This window comes from Euleptes europaea, chromosome 7, assembly GCF_029931775.1.
Source record: "Euleptes europaea isolate rEulEur1 chromosome 7, rEulEur1.hap1, whole genome shotgun sequence".
NCBI lineage: Eukaryota > Metazoa > Chordata > Lepidosauria > Squamata > Sphaerodactylidae > Euleptes > Euleptes europaea.
The window spans coordinates 47978512-48004456 of record NC_079318.1 but is presented as its reverse complement, the minus strand read 5'-3'; the positions used below and the strand labels follow the sequence as shown (position 1 = coordinate 48004456).

At 40.7% G+C, this 25945-nt stretch overlaps 1 protein-coding gene across 7 annotated transcripts in view; it reads left to right on the top strand.

Annotated features, from left to right (window-relative positions):
• The window catches only part of MARK1 (microtubule affinity regulating kinase 1), a 73158-nt gene that overhangs the window by 40258 nt on the left and 6955 nt on the right, over positions 1 to 25945 (top strand). For 3 of the 7 annotated variants that reach the window (XM_056852832.1, XM_056852829.1, XM_056852830.1), the window contains exons 3-14: positions 954 to 1007; positions 3705 to 3753; positions 4940 to 5005; positions 7756 to 7826; positions 8802 to 8858; positions 11976 to 12212; positions 12291 to 12410; positions 16577 to 16676; positions 17959 to 18071; positions 19230 to 19404; positions 22521 to 22714; positions 24365 to 24465. In XM_056852832.1, the coding sequence (XP_056708810.1) occupies positions 954 to 1007; positions 3705 to 3753; positions 4940 to 5005; positions 7756 to 7826; positions 8802 to 8858; positions 11976 to 12212; positions 12291 to 12410; positions 16577 to 16676; positions 17959 to 18071; positions 19230 to 19404; positions 22521 to 22714; positions 24365 to 24465 (1337 nt within the window). Of the gene's footprint in view, positions 1 to 953; positions 1008 to 3704; positions 3754 to 4383; positions 4507 to 4939; positions 5006 to 7755; positions 7827 to 8801; positions 8859 to 11975; positions 12213 to 12290; positions 12411 to 16576; positions 16677 to 17958; positions 18072 to 19229; positions 19405 to 22520; positions 22715 to 24364; positions 24466 to 25945 lie in introns of those variants that run through there. The other 4 variants (XM_056852835.1, XM_056852831.1, XM_056852834.1 and 1 more) reach the window with 3 other exon arrangements.

The window sequence follows — 25945 nt, the reverse complement described above, 5'->3', positions numbered from 1 at the left end:
CCCTCACATTAGGGAGCTGGCAGGACCCTGGCTAGGTCCCATTGCTATCATGTCTGTTTGTAGTAGGGTTGCCAACTGCCAGGAGATCTCCTGCTAATACAACTGATCTCCAGCCGATAGAGATCAGATCACCTGGAGAAAAATGGCCTCTTTGGCAATTGAACTCTATGTCATTGAAGTCCCTCCCCTCCCCAAACCCCACCCTCCTCAGGCTCCACCCCAAAAATCTCCCGCCGGTGGCGAAGAGGGACCTGGCAACCCTAATTTGTAGCCATTAAAAAGTAAAAACATATTTGTGTGAAGACAAGATAATTTGTGTGAGAACCAGTGCAGCATATGGTCAGATTGTTTGATTTAGACTACTGAGGTTAGATTGTTGGACATAATCTGAGGAGACTTGGGTTCAAAACCCTGCTCAGCCACAAAGCTAATTGTAATGAACACAAACCAGTCGCTCTTAACCTAACTCACTCACAGGAAGGTTCCATGAGGTTAATTACCGCCTGAACTCTTCAAACAAAGGCAGGATAGAAATGCAGACAGATTTCTTGTTTTGAGATTTCCCCTGAAAAGTCTAGCTCTGATTTACAGACATATAAACAGTTGAAAATAAAAGGGGATTTTAAAAAAAAATCTGATTCCTTTTTTCTCAGACACTAAAACCTCTAATTAAAAGGGGATCTGTGTTTGATTGTTGTGGTTTTAAGCTAAAGTGCTTTTTAGGTACTGTTGGACTCAAAAAACCTATTAGAAATCCTGACATTGCCAGCATGTGAGACAACTATGTTGCATAACTATGTTGCATAGATGATGTGAATTGCTTTAAGAACATGTAATGTAGATATACATTGTACATTATATAGTATTTAAAACTTTAAAAACTGTAAACTTTCACCATATCCTCCTTAAAATTGCATGTGTCATATTCAGAGAATTCCTTTCTTTCTGTTTAGGTTGCTGTGAAAATAATAGACAAAACCCAGCTAAATCCCACCAGTCTACAAAAGGTGAGAATGTTATTGTATCAAAGGGCTATATGGAAACTTTATTATTCTTTCCCTTACCGGATGACTAAATAGCTCTGAAAATAGTTTATATGCTCTTAGTCACTGTTGAGAGACTTGGTTGAGCTGAGATGGAGGTATATACATCCCAGATGGAAGATGGGGGGGGGGGGCGGGGAGTTGCTTGATCTACATTCTGGGTTAAGTGTGTTTTTGTTCATGGCCTCTATTCCCAGGAGTGAGAATATGCCAGTAAATTTTGCAGTGAGATGAATTGGGTACACATACCAACAACATTCTCTTGTATTGAAGCTGAACAGAGAAAGGATCAGATTCTCTTACAGCATGGCTTGACCCAGTTGCTGAGCTACCAGTATATTATTATCAGTTCCTTAGCTTTCTCATGTAATGCTCCTACAAATGAGCAAAAATCATTAACTCTTTAGCAGCCTTATATATTATCCACAGAAATAAACTTGGCAGGGGGGGGGGCAAAATCAGGGTAGAATCTTGCTTTTGAACACATGAAGCTGTCATATTTGAATCAGACTACTGTTCTTTCTAGATCAGTATTGTCTACTCAGAGGGGCAGTGGCTACTTTTCTCAATATAGCTTGGAACTGCTTCCATTTAGTAACTGTTCCAGGTAGCTTCATGTGTCTGCTAGCTGCGTTTGGTGCTGGTGAATCTTACTGTGCAGTGAGAGCTGATCAGTACAGATATTTAGTATGTCCAGACTGTTGGCTTCATGGAGAAGTTACGCCACACGGGCAATTTCAAGCAGCCTCTATGGTCCGGCTGCATATTATAGGAATGTGTAGTCAGAGCTCAACTAGAAGCAAAGAGGCATAGAGAGAGATCGACCTACTTTGTTGGGTTGGTGAACATCTCCTTATATAATGGAGGCACTTCATTTGCATTAAATTAGGTAAGGAAGATCACACACAGAATGTTGGTCAGCAGCAATGCGTACTGGTATGTTCTCTGTGGGCAATAGTGTGTTCTCAGTGGGTGTGGGCAATAGTGTGTTCTCAGTATGAGATTATTTGGGGGGGCTACTTACCCCCACCCCCCGTAGAGAGCCGGTGTAGTGGTTAAGGTGTTGGATTAGGACTTGAGAAACCCAGGTTCAAAACCCAATTGTGCCGTGGAAGCTTGCTGGGTGACCTTGGGACAATCATACACTCTCAACCCTGACCCTGTCTAGTATTTGGATGGGAGACCTCCAAGAAATACCAGTGTCGGGACGCGGAGGCAGGCAATGGCAAACCACCTCTGAACTTCTCTTGCCTTGAAAACCCTACAGGGTTGCCGTAAGTCAGCTGTGACTTGATGGGGTGGGGGGAAGTGTGCTTCCATTGGATAATTATACACAATTGTATTTTAGTGAATAAGAAATTATTTTTCTTCCCCTGTTGGGTCTATTTAAAATTGATTGCTTCTTCACTTATTTCAAGTAAAAGGAAGTGTTAAGCTTAATTGGATCAAATATTAATCATCCTAATTGTGTGGTGTAGGCTTGTTTAAATCCCATTATTCCTACTTAAATATTTGCAGTAAGCATATGGAATAAAAATCTTCTGCTTAATAGAAGTAAAATATTTCAACATGTTATTTGTCTGATAATAGCTTTTAAATTAGGCAACCAACAATCTTCATATATTCTGTCTATATAATGAATCTTTTGTAGGCTCATTGTGAGAAGACGGCATTTCTTGTTCTTTAACCAACCCTTTATCCCTTTCCAGGATAACGTCTTAGTGTCTTTATGTATGCTAACCCTCTTGTCATGAAGGTTCTGACTTTTTACTTCTTGCAAAATGTTATGTTCTATAATTCTCAGTACCTGGTATTGCTTCTTTTGAAATGCTATAACTCTTCAGAACGACCATTTCTTCTAGGGATTACCTTTTTATGTTGCTGTTTGTCATTAAATTCTGTCAAGTTCTACTTATCCAGACATCTTTGCCTAGAGAGCCTGAAGAGTTTTCCCATGAACCTCTCCGTTCCTGTATCCCTTTCCAACCTTTGGAAAGACCATTCCTGGGGTTTCCAAGTCAGCGTGCAAGAACTGCTGTTTGAACCCGAAGGCTGGAGCGAGGAAGGAGCTAGCACTTTCCTTAGTGGAGCACTTTCCTTAGTGGAGCTAGCCGCACTTGTGGAAGAGGAATAAGGAATAATTTCACCTTCTTGTCCTTCCTCACTCTTAATTCCCCCCGAACCTGCATAATTCCTCTGTGCAGGTCCTGCATCCCTAGTAGTGGTCTTTCCAGAGTTCAGAAGAGGTTGCTAGAACAGAAAAGAATGCAGGAAAGTTGCACGTTTCATGTATGAAGTGGTTGGGTAATTATCAGATAATAATTTTATAAGAAATATAGGGTATAAATTATTTCCCTTCATTTCTAGTTAGCATGAATGTTTGCTAGTAAGTGGAATTCTATCACTCTGGTAGCCCCAGGTCTATATCTAAAAGCCACAGACATTTATACTAGAAGGATAACTTACTGCTGCAGAATGTGCTTGACATCAACCTCTAGGAGAGCATTTGATGGCAAGTGTATCTAATTGTTAAATTATATCTTAAAATATACTTTTACATTATTCTTGAGCTATCTGTGCAGCTCTATTTTATTTTACATACAGACATGCTTATATAAACATCACTGTAAATAAAAATAGTTTTCTTTTTTTTAAAAACAGCTGTTCCGAGAAGTACGAATAATGAAGATATTGAATCACCCTAATATTGGTAGGAATTTCCCATTTTTCTGCTGAGTCATATATTAAATGTGTTTGGGTTTGTATCTTTTCTAACTAGGCTTTTAGAGTTAGGATCAAATTCCCAGTGTATATCAAATCTTCACCGTTTTGAGTAAATTGTCCTGTCGGTTTATGTGGCATTATTGTTTTCCTGAATTAAACAACTTAATATTTCCTGTAGGAAATGAAACAGTTATTCAAAAGTTTTACATTCTTTACTAGGAGAAGAATAGGGTACTAGTAGGCAATGTGTGTTGCACAGTTCTTTGGCTGCTTTCTACAAGGCCACTGTGTCTTCAGGTTGATTTTACGGCCTTTTATTAAGGGCCTGTTGTGGAAGAATGTACTGCTAGTCCAACAAACCGATATTAGGCATACCCTTGAATATCGTGCTTCAAGCTATGCATAATCAGTGGTTTGACAGCATAGGATTGCGCTGTTGATTCAGAATGGAATGAATCTATGGTAACTGCGTTTTTAAAAATGTGATAGTGATCAGACAAAATTTAAGTTTTTAGAATCAGCTTTGTTTAATTCAATAGCACTTTGTTGTGACAAACTGAGACCTGTGAATGAGAAAACAGGATTACAAAGTGTATAACTTTCCCTTTCTGCTTTAGTTTCCGTTGCCTTTAGAGCCCTACTTTGTGATGACAATTCTTCTGGCTGAGGAAGGCAGAACAGTTTTGTTCCAGAGACAGTTATTGTTCCTGAATCGGCCAGAGGGCTTGTTGCATACAAGGTATACATATTGTTGCATACAGGGTATGCCCTTTTTCCTCCCTCTTCTAGCCGAGTGTGCTGCTTTTCCAACATGCTTGGCTCTTGTTGGCTTATTATAAACTTTTAAATAAGCAACATTCATATTGTTAATATACTTGATGGGCAGTGTCCTTCTGATTCTTAACAGTTCTGCGGTCTCCCCTAGTATTTAATTGCTATCTTTAGTTGAATCAGAATCTGCACTGTTTCTAACCTGGACTAGCTCTGGAAAAGAAGTGGGTGGTTATTATTATTTCTTAATAAAGAATTTGAAGTGTAGATCTAAACCTTGACTTCAGCATGGATTTCCTTTTATCTATGACATGGATAAGGTGCATCAGTTGAAGATTATTATTGTAAATCATTTTTCTTTATGGCTTCAGGTAATTCACTGTCATTCTTTTATCTTTCAGTTAAATTGTTTGAAGTGATTGAAACGGAGAAAACGTTGTATTTAGTAATGGAATATGCCAGTGGAGGTAAGTCAGCGCTCTCTTCTGCTTCTGTGGGTAAGTTGGAAATACATGAATTTGAAGATGGAGGTTCAGCTGATATAATACACTTTTGGTGTTGTTTGCATGATTCATAGCTCCATGAAAACCATAGTCAGAATTAAAGACATTTCTTCTTGTTGATGCTTTATCATCTACTAACGTATTTTAAAAAGAGGATTGCCAGCTACGCCTTAGATTATGACAAGCAGGAGATGAGGTGGGTAAACCTGCATCTAGACTAAACCGTTTCATACTGCAGGTGGAGGTTTACATGAATTAATGCTCCCCCACATACTTGCCAATAGAAAACTAAATATTAGGGAGAAGTCAGCTGTTCCCCTTGATGGAGGAGGGCATCCTTTTGAAGGATTGGCCTCCCACCCCATGTGAGGGTGTTGTGTGTTGAAAATCTTGCAGAGTCCCTCCATGTGAGCAAGTGTAAAGTGATGCGTATTGGGGTAAAAAATCCCAACTTCACTTATACACTGATGGGATCTGTGCTGGCAGTAACAGGCTAAGAAAGGGATCTTGGGGTGGTAGTGGATAGCTCGATGAAGATGTCAACCTAGAGTGCCACTGCTGTGAAATAGGCAAATTCCATGCTGGCCATAATGAGACAAGGACTAGAGAATAAAACTGCTGCTGTCATACTGCCCTTGTACAAATCTATGGAGAGACCACACTTTGAATACTGTGTACAGTTCTGGTCACCACACCTAAAAAAAGGATATTGCAGAGCTTGAGAAGGTGCAGAAAAGAGCAACCAAAATGATCAGGGGACTAAAGCAACTCCCCTATGAGGAGCGGTTAAAACGCTTAGGGCTATTTAGCTTAGAAAGAAGGCAGTTAAGGGGAGACATGATAGAGGTCTATAAAATTATGCATGGTACAGGGAGAGTGGACGGGAAGAAGCTTTTCTCCCTCTGTCATAATACTAGAATGCGTGGTCATCTGCTGAAGCTGGAGGGTGAGAGATTCAAAACCAATAAAAGGAAGTATTTCTTCACACAACGCTTAGTTAAATTGTGGAACTCCCTGTACCAGGATATGGCGATGGCTGCCAACTTGGAAGGCTTTAAGAGGGGAGTGGACATGTTCATGGGGAAGAGGGGTATCCATGGCTACTAGTCAAAATGGCTACTGGTCATGATGTATACCTGTTCTCTCCAGGAACAGAGGAGAATGCCTATTACACTAGGTGCTTTGGAACACAGGCAGGATAATGCCTCAGTCATCTTGTTTGTGGCTTCCTAGAGGCACCTGTTTGGCCACTATGTGAACAGACTGTTGGACTTGTCTTTAATTAAACCTTGGTCTAATCCAGCATGGCTTTTCTTATGTTCATTTCCGTTGGGAGGCGAATCCCCACTACTGGCTCTGCCTGCATTGCAGAAGGCAAACACCGTCACTGTCAGCGCTCAGCCACATAGAAGGGACAAAAGCGAATGACTAAAAAGACTCTCAGAAGATCTGCTATGTTTGCAGTGCCACAATGCCGTTCTCAGGTGCTGCTGAAGTCAAGTGGCAGTGGCTCTCAAAGGTGTACAAGGACTCACCTTGTGCAGCCATGGATTGTCTTCCAGCAGCCTGACCAGAGCCCACAGCACTCACAATTCAGCAGGGCGTGTCCTCTGATGGACTGCTCCTACCCCATGCAGATTTGGCTGCATGCAGTGCTGAACCAACCATCTCTCCAGCTGCTGAGTTTCCAACACAGTATGAGACACCTGAGTACCCCCCTTCCCTGCTAGTCAGGCTTCTGGGACCAGGGCTAGCCCTACAGAGGCAAGAAGAAATCAAAGAGTAGCACCCTCCCCTCTTACCAGTCGTGCAAAGTCCCAGGACCCAGGCCAGCCTTGTGGAGGCAGGAGGAGAGTTAAAATCAGTGCCTTCTTCTGACTATTCAGAGATCCCGCCCCAGTCTAAATCCTTGTGGATGCTGGCCTGACCAGATAGAGTACTCATTGTCCCATCCTCCTTGCTCAAGGCAAGCCCACAATCAACCCATCAATTCACCCATGAAAGGAAACTCTCAAAGTAAGTCTAATGCTTCACTCTCTCCCTAATATAGTCTTTTCCATATGTAGTGATGTGGGTTTTTTCCCATGGGCAGCTATTTCATCTCAAAAGCAACCACCTACAGTCTGGCAACCACCTACAGTCTGGAGTGGTACAGTCTAGGCACAGATTTACTGCCTCGTCTGCTGTTTTATGAGAGCTAGATGTGATTTTTCACCTGGTTACCTCACTGTAATGGCTTTTCACTCAAGTTGCCAATTAAGCTTACCCTCTTTGATTTAGTTGGTTTGGTGTAGAGGTTGCTGAGAAGACGTTCTGATTCAGGGCTGCATTCACTACTCAACTCTTATACCTTGGTAGGAATTCTGCTAAAATGGGGAATTGCTGATGCCGAAGGAAACTATATAACATGAGGAACTGAAGTGCCCTGGCTGTTGTTATCCATATGCTACGAAGTCCAGACTAGGGACTTTGCTTTTATGAGTACTGAAAATCCAGGGAAAGGATTTGAAATGTATCTTTGAGAATTCTGGATCTATGGAGGCCTTTCTCCTGCCATGGTTATGGCCCTGGTAGAACACTCTGGAAAAAGTTGTGTTCCTGATGAAATGCAAGGAGTCAAAGCACATTCAATTTTATCCGTTGGCTGGGCTCAGATGCTGTTGTCTTTTTCATCTGGAATCCAGTGAAATTCAATTTTATCATTTCTGTTATAGGCGAAGTATTTGACTACTTGGTTGCACATGGAAGAATGAAAGAGAAAGAAGCACGTGCAAAATTTAGACAGGTACAGTAATCTATCAGTGAAAACAGAATTTGAAACTCTGTGCTGAAAGTATGGTTTATTGCTAAAGACTGAAGTTTGGAATTACGGTATTCTGAAGAGGAAATATATTTAATTGGAGGGTGTCACTGGAACCTGAGGAATAGCAGGGGGACAAAGTGAGGGTCTACAGTGAAAGGGGGAATCGGTAGAAGTTGTCACCTTTAATTCTTTGTACTTGATGATTAACTACAAGCCATAGTAAATATTCTTAAAAAGCACACTTTGCAAGTTACATCTTTGAGAACAGAACTCACCTTTAAGCTGTTATAAGAATCAAGAGGGAACACCTGAAACCTCTTTATCTGAACTGTCACTGAAAAGATAGCGTTCATCAGTTTTATTAAAATCACTATGTTGGTAAACTGGTTTACTGATATTCATTATTGGCTTGAATGCAGTTTATAAATACCAACTCTGTTCTGTCATATAAATTTAACTTGGCATTCTCCATTTGGTCTCTTGTTTCTTAGATTTGCTTTCTATATCTGGCTGAAGAAGTAAATTTAGAAATGAGTGGGATGGTTTGAGAATATTTAAAAAACTACTTAGCATGTTATAAGTGTTGGTTCCCTTGAACACCTGAAGCTGCCTTAAACTGTATCAGACCCTTAGTCCATCAAAGTCAGCATTGTCTGCTCAGACCGGCAGCGGCTCTCCGGGGTCTCAGGCAGAGGTCTTTCACATCACCTGCTTGCCTAGTCCCTTTAACTGGAGATGTCGAGGATTGAACCTGGGACCTTCTGCATGCCAAGCAGGTGCTCTACCACTGAGCCATGGCCCCTCCCTTAACATGTAAGGAAAGGAAATATGAAGGCTTAAATATTCAAGGTAGATGGTGCAGTGGTCAGCAATGGCCTTTGCCATATATTGTATTAAAGTTTTTTTGTGTGTGTGTGTGTGTGTCATCTTACTGATGATCCAATGGTGATATTTCAGATTGTGTCTGCTGTTCAGTACTGCCATCAAAAGTGTATTGTTCATCGTGATCTTAAGGTATGTTTGCTTTCTTTCATTCAGGAATTAGAACTATGCTGGACCAAAACTATTAGGCTTATTACATTTTGAAATACCATATTTACTCAAAAGGAAGACAGCCCCCTTTTTAAAAAGTTAATTTCCCATCAATTAGTTTTTACTGGACATGACTGTAACTGGTATGCGAACGTAAGATGAGGCCCCCGCCTTATTTGGTGGCATACTTGGATAAAAAGCCTAGTCTTGCACTTGGAGTAAATACTATAATATTTCAATGCTAAATTTTATATTTTCGTAATGACGCCTATTTTTGCTGGAGATAGTGATATACAGTATGTCTTCCTACTGGTGATAGAGAGGTGTAAATATATGTGTTGCCAATGTAATACCAGCCCAGGCTCATCAGATCTTGAAAGCTAAGCAGTGTTGACCCTGGCTAGTATTTGGATGGGAGACCTCCCAAGGAATACCAGGGTTGTGCACAGAGGCAGGCAATGGCAAACCACATCCGAATGTCTCTTGCCCTGAAGACCCTACGGGATCGCCATAAGTCAGCTGAGACTTGATGGCATTTTCCACCACCAATGTAATACCAACTCCCTGATGCTTGTTTCATGAAGGCAACATATGATCTCCTTTCTACTCATATCATGTGTTGAAGAAGAACAAGAGTTGGTTTTTATACCCCGCTTTTCTCTACCTTCAAGGAGTCTCAATGCAGCTTGCAGTGGCTTTCACTTGCTCTCCCCACAACCTTGTGAGGTAGCTGGGGCTGAGAGAGTTCTAACAGAACTGTGACTGGCCCAAAGTCGCCCAGCGGGCTTCATGTGGAGGATTGGGAAATTGAACCCAGTTCTCCAGATTAGAGTCCACCACTAATAACCATTGTGCCATGCTGACTCTCAGGCCATTAACGCATGGCCATCTTGTCCCGTGAATCTCCCGGGCATGTAGCACTTCTCCTCAGACTAAACGCATGGCTGCCTCTGGCCAGTGTGTTCGACCCGCTCACTTCCTCTACTTGCCCATGTCTTCCTGTTCTTGTTTTATTGCGACTTATTTCCAAAAAGCGCTGCAAAAGGGTGGATCAACTCCCCGCCAAAAGAAGCTATTTTGCCGGACTGACGGCAGCAGCAGCTGCAGCACCCTTCCGGACCCCATGCCCTCACTCTTCCCCTCTCCCACCCACCGCCTCCACCCACCACTGGCTTCATCCCACCTCACCCGGGCGACGAGATCAACAGCGACTCCTTCCTGTCGTCGCCAGCTCCCCCTCTCCTCCAGAGAAGGCAGAGTGACAGCGGCTCCCTCCCCCAGTCGCTGCTGCTTCCTCCTGTTTCCCTGATGCCGGCTTCCCCCACTCACCTCCACCGGAGGAAGGCAGAGGAGGGTGGTTCCTTCCTTCCTCCGCCGGCAGACTGGACCCCATGTCTCTCTCTCCCCTCCAGCGCACCTTATCAGTCCGTGCGTTCCCTTAGTATCAACCTTTTTCCTGATTCCTTCTCTCCTTCCCACCCACCAGCCAACCTACCTTTATCTGCTCCCTTGTCTTCAGCTTTCCCTCCTTCCCTCCCCCTGGCAGGCTCTACTCAGGAAAAATATGGTCCAGTAGTGTAGTATCGACTTTTTTAAAAAAGATTTCAGGTGTTTTCTGCAAACCTGGAGCTTTTTTCAGGTTTGTAGAAAGATCTGTCTTGTCTATGCATAGCTCCAGTCTCTGAATTTAAGTATCCATAGCTGACAAGTATCCATAGCTGAGAAGGCCAGCATTCAGTAGTAAAACAAAACCAACAAAAGAGCCAAAATTGTTTTCTTTGTAGACACATGCACAACTAAAAGTGTCTTTTTTAACATTTTCAAATTTGCTTTGTTCTTTCTGTACCTGCTGCAAAATTCATCTGGCTCTCCTCATCTCTCACTGAGATTTGGAAAGTTATTGCTGGTTAATTTGCTCTCAAAATCTGGTTTTCACTCTGGGCCTAATCATACAACCCTTTCAGAATGAAAGTCACCATAAAGTGGCTGCCACTAAAATAAGCAATTGAGACACCATGAGATTCACTGAAAAAAGATGAAGCTAGAAAATCTCATTTTGAAATTGGAGTACACATTTTTAACTCTAAAAGAATGGATCATAATCCATTCCGATGGCCTATAATCACGAGGAAATCGAGATAGCATGGTTTTCTTAAAGAAGGTTCAACTAAATCTGATTCTGTTTTATATCTGTAGATGATTTTTGGTGATGTTAGTATTGTTTGGATTCTTTAACTGAGCATCATTGTTTAGCTCCTCTCCCAGTGTTCCCCCACATCCATGACAGTATCCCAACAATGCTCGAATTGTACTTGGGCCTCTGATTACGAGCTTTGTGGAGTTCTCAGCTGGTTCTATAGTGTTTATGGATCATGTGTCCTCATATTGCTTCATGGGAATTGTAATCAGGGTGGGTAAACAGCACAGGGCTTCCGAAATGATTTAGATTGCTGGGCTGCAGATGGAGCACAAGACCATTGTTCTGTAAATTACAGTTCCTTTAAAAACAGAACAAAACACAGAACTTTAAAAGTTCATCTGTCAGGAAGGAAAGGAGTTGAAGTATTCAGGTTCTGAGCATGTGCCCATAATGGCTCCTTGCCTCAGCTGTCTAGTCTGGAGGCTAGCATCATGCACACAAAGCAAGCATCATGCACACAAAGCAAGAAGAAGTGTCACTATTAATTAAGAATGGTGTAAGAGTTTCAGAGAAATTTCGCCTGTCATAATGACACAGCAAAAGTATTGCTAGCAGTGCAAATGTATATTAACAAGTCCATTATTTGTAAACTTTGACAGCATCACTAAAGGAAAAGAAACCTATACTCTGTTCTATTCCGGCCAATAGCAGCAATCATGCTTGTCAGCTAAGGTGAAATCATGCACAACACAGTTGATTAAAAATTCCAGCCTTCTCATTTTAAATATGCCCATTTTCAGACTTCTGCACTTAAAGCGCTATGTTCTATAATTCTCAGTACTTGGTATTGCTTCTTTTGAAATGCTATAACTCTTTGGAATGACCAGTTCTTCTAGGGATTACCTTTTTATGTTGCCGGTTTTCATTAAATTCTTTATTTTCTGTGTTTTCCCTGGTAGGCAGAAAATCTCCTTCTTGATGGAGACATGAACATTAAAATTGCTGATTTTGGTTTTAGTAATGAATTTACCATTGGCAATAAACTAGACACTTTTTGTGGAAGCCCTCCATATGCTGCCCCTGAACTCTTTCAAGGAAAGAAATACGATGGCCCGGAAGTAGACGTCTGGAGCCTCGGAGTAATTCTTTACACTCTAGTTAGTGGATCGTTGCCCTTTGACGGTCAGAATTTAAAGGTAAATCTGAATATTTTAATTGTTTAATTCTAATAGGCTTCAAATTTTCTGTCTCAATGATAATTTTTTTTTCTAAAGGAACTGAGAGAACGGGTATTACGGGGGAAGTACCGGATACCATTCTATATGTCCACAGACTGTGAAAATCTACTGAAAAAGCTACTTGTGTTGAATCCAATCAAGAGAGGGAGCCTGGAAGTAAGTAATCTGATCATTATCCTCTTTTTTGGGGGGTGGGGTTAACTTCAGTAAAATACGCTGAAATATGGATGGAGTAGTGTGCTGCTATGTCTCCTTTCTGGTACTCAGTTCTAAACATGGTGCTTGGGCCATTTAAAAAAAATCCTACACTGAAGGCTCTTTTCCAAAGAAATAATGTACAATCTAAATTGTTATATATGACAATGAAATGGGCAGAGTGCTGCTTACTGAGTCCACAAATTTTAGGAAATGATGCAATGTGCTTAGTCTGCATGGAAGGACCTTGCTGGTTCCTGATAACCAAGTATGTTTATAGTTGGGGTGCTTTTTCCTCAGGTTAGTACCATTAGACAAACATATGATTAATCCAATAGGTCTTTGAGGCTGAAGCAAGGCAAGGAAAGTGATGATCACCGTTAATATAAATTGTTTTGTTATGTACTTGAGTAGGCCAAGACTTCAAAACCTATTTAGGTAATTGATGGAAAACTGGCTACTGTTGTGTAACCGTTTTAACTGAAGATGGTATAGTCTGAAAAGATACTTATGTGCAATTGTCTGCTTGTTGTTTGGAATGAAAGTTGTTGGGCTTTATTTCAGTAAAATACTTTGGCCTTTCTGGCACATTTAAGAACCTGGTCATGATTGCTTCTGAGTTCTGCATCCCAGAACTCATTTACTGCGTATTCATATCCAATAAAATTGCAGTATGTTATAAAATGGTTTTAGGAAGACAATATATATTTGTCATCAGTGACCTTTCTTTCATCTTCATAGCTCTGCTTTGGTAGCTGTAGATGGTGTTCCACCATATTAATCTCACTTAATCACTTTCTGACATAGATAACCTGAACACTAGCTTGGAGATATACCCCTGATCGGCTGTGACTGCATGCAGACTGGTTCTTTGTCAGGTTACTAGAGGGATTTGGTTGTGGGTGCTTTCTGCTTCACTGATGTGTAGCATACATTGTTATAATCCTTTCTGTAAAGTGGAGTAATTGGGATCAGGAGAGGTCAATTCACGGATAATGATCACATAACAAAATTTTGAAATCAGCAAGTCCGAAGGATGCATAGTGCTTATTTTTAGGGTGGTCTTTGCTGTGTTTTCTACTAGCTTCATAGCACAGGCGGTAGTAGGAGCAGATTTTCGCAACCTGTGTCAGGTTTGTGGGAAGAGAAAGAAAGAGAGGTTCTGGCACTTCAAAACATAAAGGACTTTTCACATTATTTCAGTATATGATGGGAGGAACAGGACTGTGTGTTCCATCCTTACTTCCAGTCTCCACACATTGATTTCAAGTTCTGAATACTTACATGCAAGCACAACTGTATGTGGGTAGGCAACTCCCCAGACGACCAGGAACCCTCCTCATTAGGAACCCTGCATAGTTCTCTGCCACTCTCCCTAATTAGCAGAAGCAGAATCATTTATGCATAGTAGTCCTCTGTATGTGCTAGCTTTGCATAATGTTTGTAAGCATTAGCCTTTTGTAGTTCTGCTTTGGGTTATCTGGTAACAAAAATGTTGTGTGTCTATAATAATTGTAATTGTATATATGACCACTGAAGAAGGCCACACAAGCCGAAACGCGTCTGGTTATTTATTGGTCATTTATATTGGTTTTTATCATCAACAATGTTGGAAAGTTAGTAATTATTTTTATATATATTCTTTGAACCTATGAGTAAGTACCCAGTAACACTGTACACTTCCCTCCATTCCCCAGTCAAGTTGTGTCAACAGCCTTACAAGAATTAGCTGTTGTTGGTTCAAAAATTGGCGGCTGCCAGAACATAGTGTTCAAAGCAGAGTACATGAATGCTATAGAAGGGTGTGACTGTGTCTGTCTTAAAATGAAACACTGGGCAATTGTCTGCAAGGCAAAGGGCCGTCTCAAAAACACTTTTCAGTAATTATGTAGTGTTATATACAGATGTTGTATTAGGAAAGGGGGTTAGAACAGCTAATGCCTCTATCTGAGCATTTGTTTCCATCTTCCTAAATTAAAACAATGATTTGACATAGGTTATCTAAAATAGAATTATAACATTCATCTTTGTTTTCTGTCTGAAGTATTGTTAATTTTGTTACAAGCGTGTTTATTTTATTTATTCTTATTTATTTACAAACTTTATATCCTGCCTTTCTGCCCTCACAAGGGCCGACAAGGTGGCTAACAATTAAAAACCCACATGATAAAATCTTATTTTAAAACCATTGAAGTCACCCTAACACAAATCATTAAAACAAATGAAAAAAAGAATTTAAATATGTACAAAGACATTAAAAAACAGCGATTAATACAGTCAGAGAAGAGGGATAACTGAGGGAATGACAAACAAAACAAAAAAGTGTTCACTCACTGGCTCAAGTTTGGTTCTTGCTCAAGAATGGAACATTTGGGACCGGTCGGTAAGTATTGAGATCTCCTGGATCAAGGGTATTTTAAGAAGTGGACGCACCACAGTCTGTTTCTAGGCTGGGGTGACCACTCCTTCTCTTAAGGAACATTAACTACTTCTCGAACCCAGTTAGCTAGCTTCCCCCTGGACTCATTCCAGCTTGTCCATGTTGCCTACTGTCATACTCGGATATTGTGTAATGGTTTTTATGGCATGGCTGTTCAAAAACAAGAGCCTGCAAAACCTGTAACTCAAAGGTGTCTCATCACTTCTGACTTTCCTTGAGAACTAGGCAAAGTATGTCAATGTTGCAACATCCCTTTATAATGTGGGCATTGTGCACTAGTCAGAAAAGCTCTGTGTCCCCTAATCTGTGCAGCTGCTAGCAGTTCAATTATCTACATTTGTGTTTATTTCTGAGAATCTGAAGATAGCAAAAGCTTGAAATGATAAGTAAAAATACTAATATGTGGAGCCATACAAGGTTTTTTAAAAAAATTATCAGGCGTTGTCCACATAAAACAAAGCCATAATAAACACAGAAACTGTATTCAGTCATAGTATGTCACAAAGTTGGGCATATAATGTAATAAATCAAATAAAATTCTGCTAAATAACTCATCTAATACATAGGATCAGCAGAAATCACGACCACCCCTAAGTATCTAAGTCTTAAGAACTGTATGGTAGGATACAGGCCAGGATCTTTAAAGTAGATCTAACAGAATCAGGATTTTGTTTACCCAGAACAATAATATTTTAAAGATCATCTTTATTCAGAGTTCTTGTAAAGGAAAATATTTTTAAAAAAATATCACCACTTTTACATCTACGTATTTAGTTGTTTTCCTCTTTATAATTTGTTTCTTTTAGGATATAGAAGTCAATTAAGAGATATACAAGCTGTATAGATTAATATGTTGTTCATATCCATTTTAAAATGCAATCTAGGTTGCGGAAGAAAAGTTATAGCTGCATTGAGACAGGATGTCAAGCCAACGTTAAGCCTACATGTGTGCGAACTCGGCTAGTTGCTAGGCATGCCTTGCCCCTCTCTGTTCCCTACTATCTTCTTGTATGAGGCTTTGTGAAGGAATCGTGGTATGCCGGTGGCATACAAATTCAGACCCAGCTGAACTAAAGGTGGTTTCCTTCTACCTACCAGTATTCTGAACCAGAGTTGAAGGGCTACCCTCTTGGCTTCTTGAGGGGGCGGGGACTAACTCCAGTTAAGCTAGGCACTTGTATCTGGTAGATGCAAGCTATCTGGCCGATAGCTGACATTGCTTTTAAGCCCAGATTCTTTCATTGCACTCTGAGTGGGGAGAAGAGCATACAAGAAACCAGCAACAAGCCAGGTTCATGCACAATCAAGCTTGATGCTAGACAGATGTGATATCTGGATGCCACCTTTAACAGTTACATAATTATCTGTGGCCTGTTGGTATATTGGTAGTATTTTTCCCCTATTTGTTACAGACAAAATGAATGGGGTTTCAAGTGAGAGAATGTAAACCTGAAACAGGCAGGAAGCTGTAAACTGGGCTTTTGGCTTGTCTTCTTGGCTAGATGCTTATTTTCGAGCCCAGTATATGGCCAGCCCTTGAAATTTCAGTTAGGTGTTCTGTGTGTGGATTGAGGCATCTGATTTCCTTTCATCTGTTGAAGTACTGTGCAAGTTTTCCCATTTACAGGGCTTTGGATCTAGCAATAAACAAATTGTTGAATGTTTTTACCATGTGTTTATTTTCCAGCAAATAATGAAAGACCGATGGATGAATGTTGGCCATGAAGAAGAAGAATTAAAGCCATATATTGAGCCTGAGCCAGATTTTAATGACACCAAAAGAATAGGTAAGAATTTTATATAATCATCTTTGTCTTCCAGTTTTTTACTTCTCGTATTCTCCTAGTCTAATTCCTCACCTCTTTTTATAAGTATACGACAGACACCTTATTTGAGAATTTTGCCTATTCATCTCATTAGTTTGATGGAATGGTTCTCATTTTTTAGAAGTGATTTCTAAACAATTCCTAGAGAACTTCTCTCTTGAGTTATCCTAGCCTCATCTTACCTGTCCTTCTATTGCCATCTGATTCTATCTATTCCTACTACTACTCACTGTCAATTCCCCCCCTTCCTGTCTTTTGCTAAATGGTCTCAATTCTATATAGGATTAAGCTGGATGTTGTATTGGCATTAAATAAATGGTTACTACTAGTAGTAATGTGATACATTGGAAATATGATAAATTTAGTCAATTTGATGAAATTTCCAGGAAACATTTGTGATTCGTATCATTCATATGGTTGCCAACCTCCAGATGGCACCTGGAGATCTCCCACTATTACACTTGATCTCCAGATGAACAATATCAGTTCCCCTGGAGAAAATGGCTGCTTTGGAGGGTGGACTCTATGCCATCCTCCAGGTGGTACCTGGAGATCTCCCGCTATTACACTTGAACTCCAGATGAACAATATCAGTTCCCCTGGAGAAAATGGCTGCTTTGGAGGGTGAAATCTATGGCATACCCTGCTGAGGGCCTTCCTCTCCCCAGGCCCCACCCCCTAAATATCCAGGTATTCCCAAACCAGAGCTGGCAATCGTAACCATTCTGCTTATGGATCTTTTCCTGAAAAATCCATTTGGATGGCCAAATCTGAAACAGGAAAAGATTCTTATATCTAATAGCTAGATATGCCCTGCCAAAGATACAACAAAATCTGTACAGCAGGGCTAGTACTGAGGTTTCAACAAACCAGGTGAGAAGAAAAATATAAAATGCTAACAAGGGTTTTGTTTTGTTTTTAAACAAAACCTCCTAATGTCTATGGTTGCTTTTGGGAGGCATTTGGGGGTTGCCATAGCAACTGAAAATGGCATTTAACATAGTGTGAGCCGCCAGCATTCATGAGGAGAGGAAATGGAGTTAAAAGGGGGGGTGAGTGGGAAGGGGGGAAAGGGAGGTATGGGCAGTAGAGCCTGTAGGTGGAAATAAGATCATATGTCCCCCATGAGTCCTTGCAGGTCTCCATTTGTTACATATATTTCTCCATGGGAACATATGATAATGAGTTGATGCATTTAGATATGTATGGTTAAGAATAAATCATGCTGTGTTTTTCTTGATAGATATAATGGTTACAATGGGTTTTGCAAGAGATGAAATTCATGATTCTTTAGTAAACCAAAAATATGATGAAGTCATGGCTACTTACCTGCTCCTAGGCAGAAAACCACCTGAGGTAATTTATTGTTACTTTTAACTGTTAGCCTTGAAATATTTATTGTCTGGTAGAGATGGTTGACATGTGAATATACTTTACAGGTTGTTGGGAATAGGAGGTTAAATATCATAGTTTTTGCTTGCCATAGATTTAAATGTGGTTTAGCTCAATATATAAAGAATTTCTCAACCCTTGCAACTAGTTTTCTGCTTGATTTTTATTTTATTTTTAAGTGAAGAAAATTATCTATAGACCAGCACTGTCTTGGGGCTGGCCAGCTAGCAATGTCTTGGAAAAATTATGTCATATTAGCAATCATTTATAGCTGCTGTTGTACAACAGAACATTTGAAGCCTTTAGTCAAAAACGGCATGGTTTAATACAGATTTGCTTAGCACTTGAATGAACATTCATTGAGGCATAGTGGAATTGCTGTATATATTTTGACCAGGCTTAGACTGTGCTCCATTTTTATTGTGAAAGTGGCATAACCCTCCAAGAAACTTATTTATACCAGATTAATAGAGCTGTACTTTCTTTGGTGATTTTAATCAACAATACAAGGCCAGTGGACTGGTATAATGACCAGTATGCAAAGAGGAGCAACTCACACAAGTTATTCTGACCAGGTGCAGGTTCACTCTGGGACTTTTTCCATCTCTGTACTAGAGCTTAACCAGCATAACCTGTGCCATCAAGCTAGCAGAGTAAACATTTCTTTCCCTTCCTACCATTTGTCTCCTCAGAACTCTACCCAACAGCTTTCCCACTGGCAGGAGAAAAGATACAGGCTGTCCCCATATTGTTTTCCTCCTGGGTAGGGAAGCAGAAATCAGCAAGAGAAGAGAGGGTTAAACAGCACCCCTTCGGTATAACCCCCCCCCAAAAAAAACTGTATCAAGGCTGTATCTGAAATCGTATATAATCTCCCAAAAAACTACCTAGAGTGAAGTTCAGCCTTATGGTGACTGCAGAGCGCTATCTAGGTCCAAGAATATAGCTAACATGGCAGTAAATAGTAGCATGAGATTTAATCCTATATGTTGTTAGAGATTGTTAGAATTACACCTAAAATTAGTTATCTGAAAAGATTTGAATAATAATTGCTAAGAAGGGTTTTTTTAAATGGGGAAAGGTTATGTTTAACTGCCTAAATACTGCTGCTTATTCTTGTAGTTTGAAGGAAGTGAGTCCCTGTCCAGTAGTAACCTGAGTCAAAGATCTCGACCAAGCAGTGATCTCAACAACAGTTCGACGCACTCTCCCGCTCAGCTGAAAGTCCAGAGGAGTATATCGGCCAATCAGAAACAACGACGGTTCAGCGAACATGGTGGGGATGGCATTCAAACAAGTAAAGTAGCAAAATACAGTTTAAAATTGTGTGCCGTGTTTTCTGGGCTTGGCAGCTCGACTTCTCTGTGCATGAGTTCTCTGTGCCTCCTCATATTCCATCATGATGCTTTTCTCACGTGAGCATTCTGTGATAAATATAGTTTGGGTTATTCAGCAAATGTGTGAATTTCGTTAGCATTTCTTTTGGTGTTTATAGCTATTTTGGCTCTCTGCATTATTAAAACTGTGCCTCTCTGTTTGTCATCATTGTTCTGAATATAAAACCTGGACTGGCATATCAGCAGTGCAGAATTTTTTTTAAAAAAGGGAATTGATTAGGTTATTAGGCTGGTGTTCCTTCCAGAGAGTGAATGGCCAGGTGACTGACCAAAATTGCAAGCCTATGGTTGCAGCCCAAAAGACTCGATCCCTCTTTGAAGTTGGATCTTTCCTCTTCTGGTTTATAGCAAGGGATGGAACAAGCTCCCTCTGTGCTTATGAAACTTTGCCTTTCCGAAATAAGCAGATGAGAGATCTGCATAGGTTGTGTTTGTTTGCCACAGTCCAGGAGCACTTACCTGTGCAATCTTGTATATATGCCCACTGACTTGTTTAAACTGGGTCCCCAGCCATCTTGTCCGTCTGTCACATTTTTATCCTGCTCTTCCTTCAAGAAGTTCAGGGTGACGTACAATCCCCTGCTCCATTTTATCCTGAATAATCCTAGATAGTTTAGGCTGAGAGAGAGTGACTGGCCCAAAATCATCCAGTGAGCTTTAATGACTGAGGAGGGATTTATTACCCAGATGTCTGAAGTCCTAGTCCAAACACTACACCATGCTGGCATACCACGTATGTAACAATTATTTGTTTGTTTGCCGTCAAGTCACAGTGGACTTATAGCAACACCACAGGGTGTTCTAGGCAAGAGATGTTAGGAGGTGGTTTGCCATTAGCTGCCTCCACATTACGACCCTTGTATTCCTTGGAGGTCTCCCATCCAAATACTTGCCAGGGCTGACCCTGCTTAGCTTCCAAGGTCTGATGAGATTGGGCTAGCCTGGGCTACCCAGGTCAGGGACATATGCAGTATTAGCGTACCAGAAATCCATAGGTGGGGGGCGGGATGTCATTATGTGGGCATAGTGACATTGTACATGTAGCAGCCCTGTGTAAACAAGATGCTGGATGAGTGTAGCATTGCATGGGTGTAAAATTGTTCTTTCTCACCAGTATCCTGATTAAACTGGGCCACCTTTATGGTGTCAGAAGTGGCTGAATGAGACTCTTCGTTAAGAATTCAGGCATCCCATACTCTCTTCCTACTTAACAGCTGATCAGTGATGTGTGGAAATTCATTCAGATACCTCATTGTGCAGCTCTTGTAGGGAGATGAGACAGTGCACCTGAGGAAGCACTTAGAGTACACTCCTGCATGTTTACTAGAGCATGCTACATATGGAGATCTTAATTCCCAACCAGCAGCCTATTGCATCACAAGCAAAGCTATTTCTGCATGGATCAATCTGGCTGATGATGGCAAAAAACTCTATCAAGAAGGTGCTTTTTCTTTAGCTGTTTCCCTTTGTGTAATTTAACAAGGCTGTCTGTATATACACTGTTTTGTATTTGAAAATGGACTGAATAGGAAATATTCACACGCCATTCACTACATGTATGATTACTTCTGAGCAGCCTTTTTTTTTTGCTGTCAAGTTGCAGCCAACTTATGGTGACCCTGCAGGGTTTTTAAGTCAAGAGAGGGGCTGTGGCTCAGTGGCAGAGCATCTGCTTGGCATGCAGAAGGTCCCAGGTTCAATCTCCAGCATCTCCAGTTAGAAGGACTAGGCAAGTAGGTAATGTGAAAGACCTCTGCCTGAGACCCTGGAGAGCCACTGCCGGTCTGAGTAGACAATACTGACTTCGATGGACCAAGGGTCTGATTCAGTATAAGGTAGCTTCATGTGTTCATGTGACATTCAGAGGTGGTTTGCCATTGCCTGCTTCTGCATAGTGATCCTGGTATTCCTTGGAGGTCTCCCATCCAAAGACTAACCAGGGCCAACCTTTCTTAGCTTTTGAGATCTGGCAAGATCGGGCTAGCCTGGGCTAGCCAGGTCAGGGCTCCATGCAGTATCCACAGAAGTAATCTGGAAACAAAAATATACTGCACGTGGAAGATGAGAGGGGAAGGGGAGTAAAACTTTAAAAATCAGTTAAGAAACTCTTTTCTGTTATAAATTTTGCAGTATTTTAAAAAAGCTCTAAGATAGCCAGTTAAGATTGTCAGCTCTGGGTTGGGAAATACCTGGAGATTTTGGGGGTGGAGCCTGGGGAGGGTGGGGCTTGGGGAGTGGTGGGACCTCAGTAAGGTATAATGCCGTAGAGTCCACCCTCCAAAGCAGCCATATTCTCCAGGGGGACTGACCTTGGTTGTCTGGAGATCAATTGTAATAGCAGGATATCTCCAGGTACCACATACCTAGAGACAGTGTTGTATAGTGATTGGAGTGTCAGACTATGATCTGGGAGACCCAGGTTCAAATCCCTCTCTGCTGTGGAAGCTCGCTGGGTGACCTTGGGCCAGTCACTCACTCCCAGCCCAACTTACCTTAAAGGATTTTTGTGAGGCTAAAAGAGAGGCGAGGAGAACAATATAAGACACTTTGGGTCCCCATTGGGAAGAATGGCAGAGTATGAATAAAGTAAATACTTTAATATCAATAAATACACAGGCATATCAAATCAGAATAATCTGGGACATACAACGTACTCTGTAATTCCATGATGGTAATGATTCTAGATTCACATTTTCATGAGAAAATGTTTGGCTATAATTGCTATACTGTGGACCAACAAATGGAACAGTAACCCTGAAGGACAAAGTAGACATGCAAATGAACCACTAAGAGCTTGTATATATTTTAAGTGAACGGGGAACACATCATAAACTAATGCTTCTCGTATAAAATTATGCAGTCAAGATACTGGTAGCGGAATTGTTCTGAGGTAACTTCTCTGCATGATATTGTGTAGAAGGGCATCAGGATCTAATTTGTATTTGTTGTCTGGATATTATTTTTAGTATACATGGGAATAATTTACTCACTCACTGACCTTACCTCTGTTTGACAGTTGGCCCAGCAATTCCTCCTGCTGTCTCATACTCAAAAAGGGGCCAAGCAAATAGTGTGGAGAGTGAACATAAAGAGGAATGGGATAAAGATGTAGCACGTAAACTTAGCAGCACTACAGTTGGGTCCAAAGGAGAGATGACAGCAAGCCCGCTTGTGGGCCCTGAAAGGAAAAAATCAACTCCTGTTCCAAGCGTAAGTGAGATTTCTGTTCCGTAGTTGGGTCAAGCCTTCTCTGTACAGTAGTAACAAGTCTTGTAGTTAATATTCATGAGTAAAGTGCTTAATTTTGGTATATAAGCAGGGGTGCAAAACGGCAGGTGTCTAGTAACCACATACCAAACACCTAAAATCGTTGGGACTGGCTAATGGGCTGTTGAAGTCCACGAATTCCATTTAATCCTAAACCCTGGCATCTCTCGATTGAACAGTGCTGGAAAAGAAGGCAGTGTGTGTGTGAGCAAGGGTCCAACCACCCCTTCCTCCTGTCTTGCTCCGAAAAGCTTTGTTGGATCCTGAGTTTTGCAAAATGTTTTGCCCTCCTTGGAATAAGCAGTGCCTCACAGGGCAAACATTTAATTCTGGACTGGTTTTTTTTTAAACTCTTTGAGACAAAAATATTCTTCTACTTTTCATTGCATCATTTGGATGTAAAAGCAGGCAGAGGCTTATGTAATAGTCTGGCAAATGGGAAAAGGTACCCTGATCCAATAGATCGTCACATAATTGTAGGGGTGACAGAGCAGCATGGGCTAAGGTGGCTACAGCAGTATCCTGCATGAGGCAAACAGGTGTCTCCTACAGCACTGCTTGTCTGCTGCTTACTATGTATGGATTTGTATCATGTTGCTCTCTCTGTAATTACTGGAGGGCCTTTAGTGTGCCTCATTGGGTGAATCTTTTCTGCTGTCAATTCCAGCCAACAAAAACTGCAGATATATAAGCTGGCAAAGATGGCCATTCCACACGCTGCATCTTTACCTGTGCTGTTGGTCAGCTTGCAGTGCCAGTAATGCACTGTTTGTTATAATTAGCGCTAGGCAGAAACGTGTACCTCATAGTCTACTGTAATACAGTCAGCAAAGATGGGCATGGCAATAGGTCCTTTTGGGTGTTCAGGTAGCGCAGCAGTCTAAGAGATCTCTAGGCTGCAGTACATCCACAGTAATATTATTAGGGTTTGTGAATTTTGGACCTTTTGTGGTGCTGTTTCCAAGCCTAGGCCTTCCATTTGATCTCTAAAATGAGCCTGCCAAAAGTGGACCCCTTATGAGTGGCAACACAACTAGCATTTTGAAGAGTCTAGTGCCATTGTTAGTTGATGTTATACTCTAAATATAAGGGATGTAAATTATTAAATTATAAAACAGTAAAGATCCATTTATCTTTTCTAGATTACTGTAAAAGTTTAAACAGTAAGGTCAGTGATGAACAAGCAAGTATATTATTGCGAGAAGTGAGAAATGAGAGGATGTATAGGGTCAGTCTCCCTCCCTGTATCTGAGACTGTTTCTAATTAATATTTAAAAAATAATTAATCGTTTAAGTATTTTACTGCTTTTAATGACTGGTGATATTATGTGTATAACAATGAGGGAGGAATATTCTTTTGGGTGTTATATTTTTAAAATGTTGCTTATAGTCTGCTTTGTGTGCTGTTATAGTTTTTTTTTTAAGCCGATTATCTTAAAAATAAATATTGTGCATGCATACATTATTTCATGTGTTATGGCTTCCCTGTCTTCTTTCACGTTTTCAAATGTGCTATATGTGAGTGCTTTTTTCAGCCTTACTTTGTATCTTGAATTTGAATTTGATTTACATGTAAATTCCTTTTCTCTCTAGAATAATGTGTTTGCTGGGACTAGCATGACACGAAGAAACACCTATGTCTGTGAAAGGTCTACAGATCGCTATTCTGCCATACAGAATGGAAAAGACAGCAGGTACTGAAGCCGAGCCTTCCAGAATTCCTGAATTTGTGTTGAATTGTTGTGGGATTTAAACTTTTTAGTGTGTTTGTTTGACACACAGTTTAAGGGACTTTGAGAGCAATACGTACTCGAACAGGTCTTGCAGGTAGGGATAGGGAAGGAAATGGAAGTCCCCAGGGCATGGCAAAGGGGAACCAGGCTTATTTGTCACATCGTCATCCTGATGCCACCTCTGTTAAGATGGTTGGTCCAACCTGCCCCAAAGGTTAGAATCTATCTTGGTTGGATGGCTGCATCCCCATCTGTGCCTTGGGCTGGCCAAATATCATTGTGTTGTGTTAAATTGGTTTTGTTGCAACTGGTTTTACGCTCCAGCTTTGAGTGATGGTTGTCCTTGCTTCCTCTTTCTCCTGCCTTGGGCACAGCCACTTCTTAGGTATGAGGATTGTTAGCCAAAAGTTCATTATGTTGATATTACGTAGCATTTAATTATGCTGTGAACAGGTAAGAACAGATACTGTTTTTGTCATTAAAATACTAAAATTATGAAATTCTGGTCAATGAAAAGAGTCCCTAGTTAAAATTTTGATATCTGGGTTCTCAGTATATTGATTACATTTGCATCTAAATGTTCTCTTTAAAGCTCGTCTTTGGGACTTTAGCTCTTTAATCTGGTATAATAGTGGCAGCATTAAATCATATAGACTACAAATAACATACAGGTTGAGTATCCCTCATCTGGACCGCTTGGGACCAGAAGTGGTCCATATTTCGGATCTTCCAGTATTTTGGAATATTTTGGAATTTTTGTATATACATAATGAGATATTTTGGGGATGGGACCCAAGTCTAAACACGAAATTTATTTATGTTTTATATATGTTTCATATATACTTTATACAAATAGCCTGAATATTATTTTAAACAATATTTTTAAAAATTTTGTGTACATTGAACCATCAATGGCATTGCTGAGGGCCTGTGAGTAATGCCTGCATGCCAGCTCAAAAGGTCCGGTTTTCGGCTCAGTCCAGATATCGGTTGTCCAGATAAGGGATACTCAACCTGTAGTACAGTTGATAGAGATTTTTTTAAATAGATAGACTTTGGTGGGAAACCATGTCTTTTCACTAAAGCATTGTACCTTTCCACTGGTTTCATTGGGGAGAAAAAATTCAAATACCTCTCGTTGTACAAATTTAGGAGCAGCTGTCTGCCATCTATTTTCCACTAAGCTTTTGAAAGCAGTTCCTGATTTTTGTTTTCTCAACTCCACTTTCTCTTTTCTCAAATCCATGAGAGCGATTATCAGTGTTTAAGTGATAAACTTGCTTTATTTGGGGAGTTGGATGTTCTGTAACCTAAAAGTATGTGTCCAGACTTTGAGCAGAGCACATAAGAAGCTGTTAAGGCAACATGGTTGTAGTAGAAGCTAATTGCAAAAATTTTCGAGACTTGGTACCAGGGATTTCAAGTTGTGTACGAAAGCAGT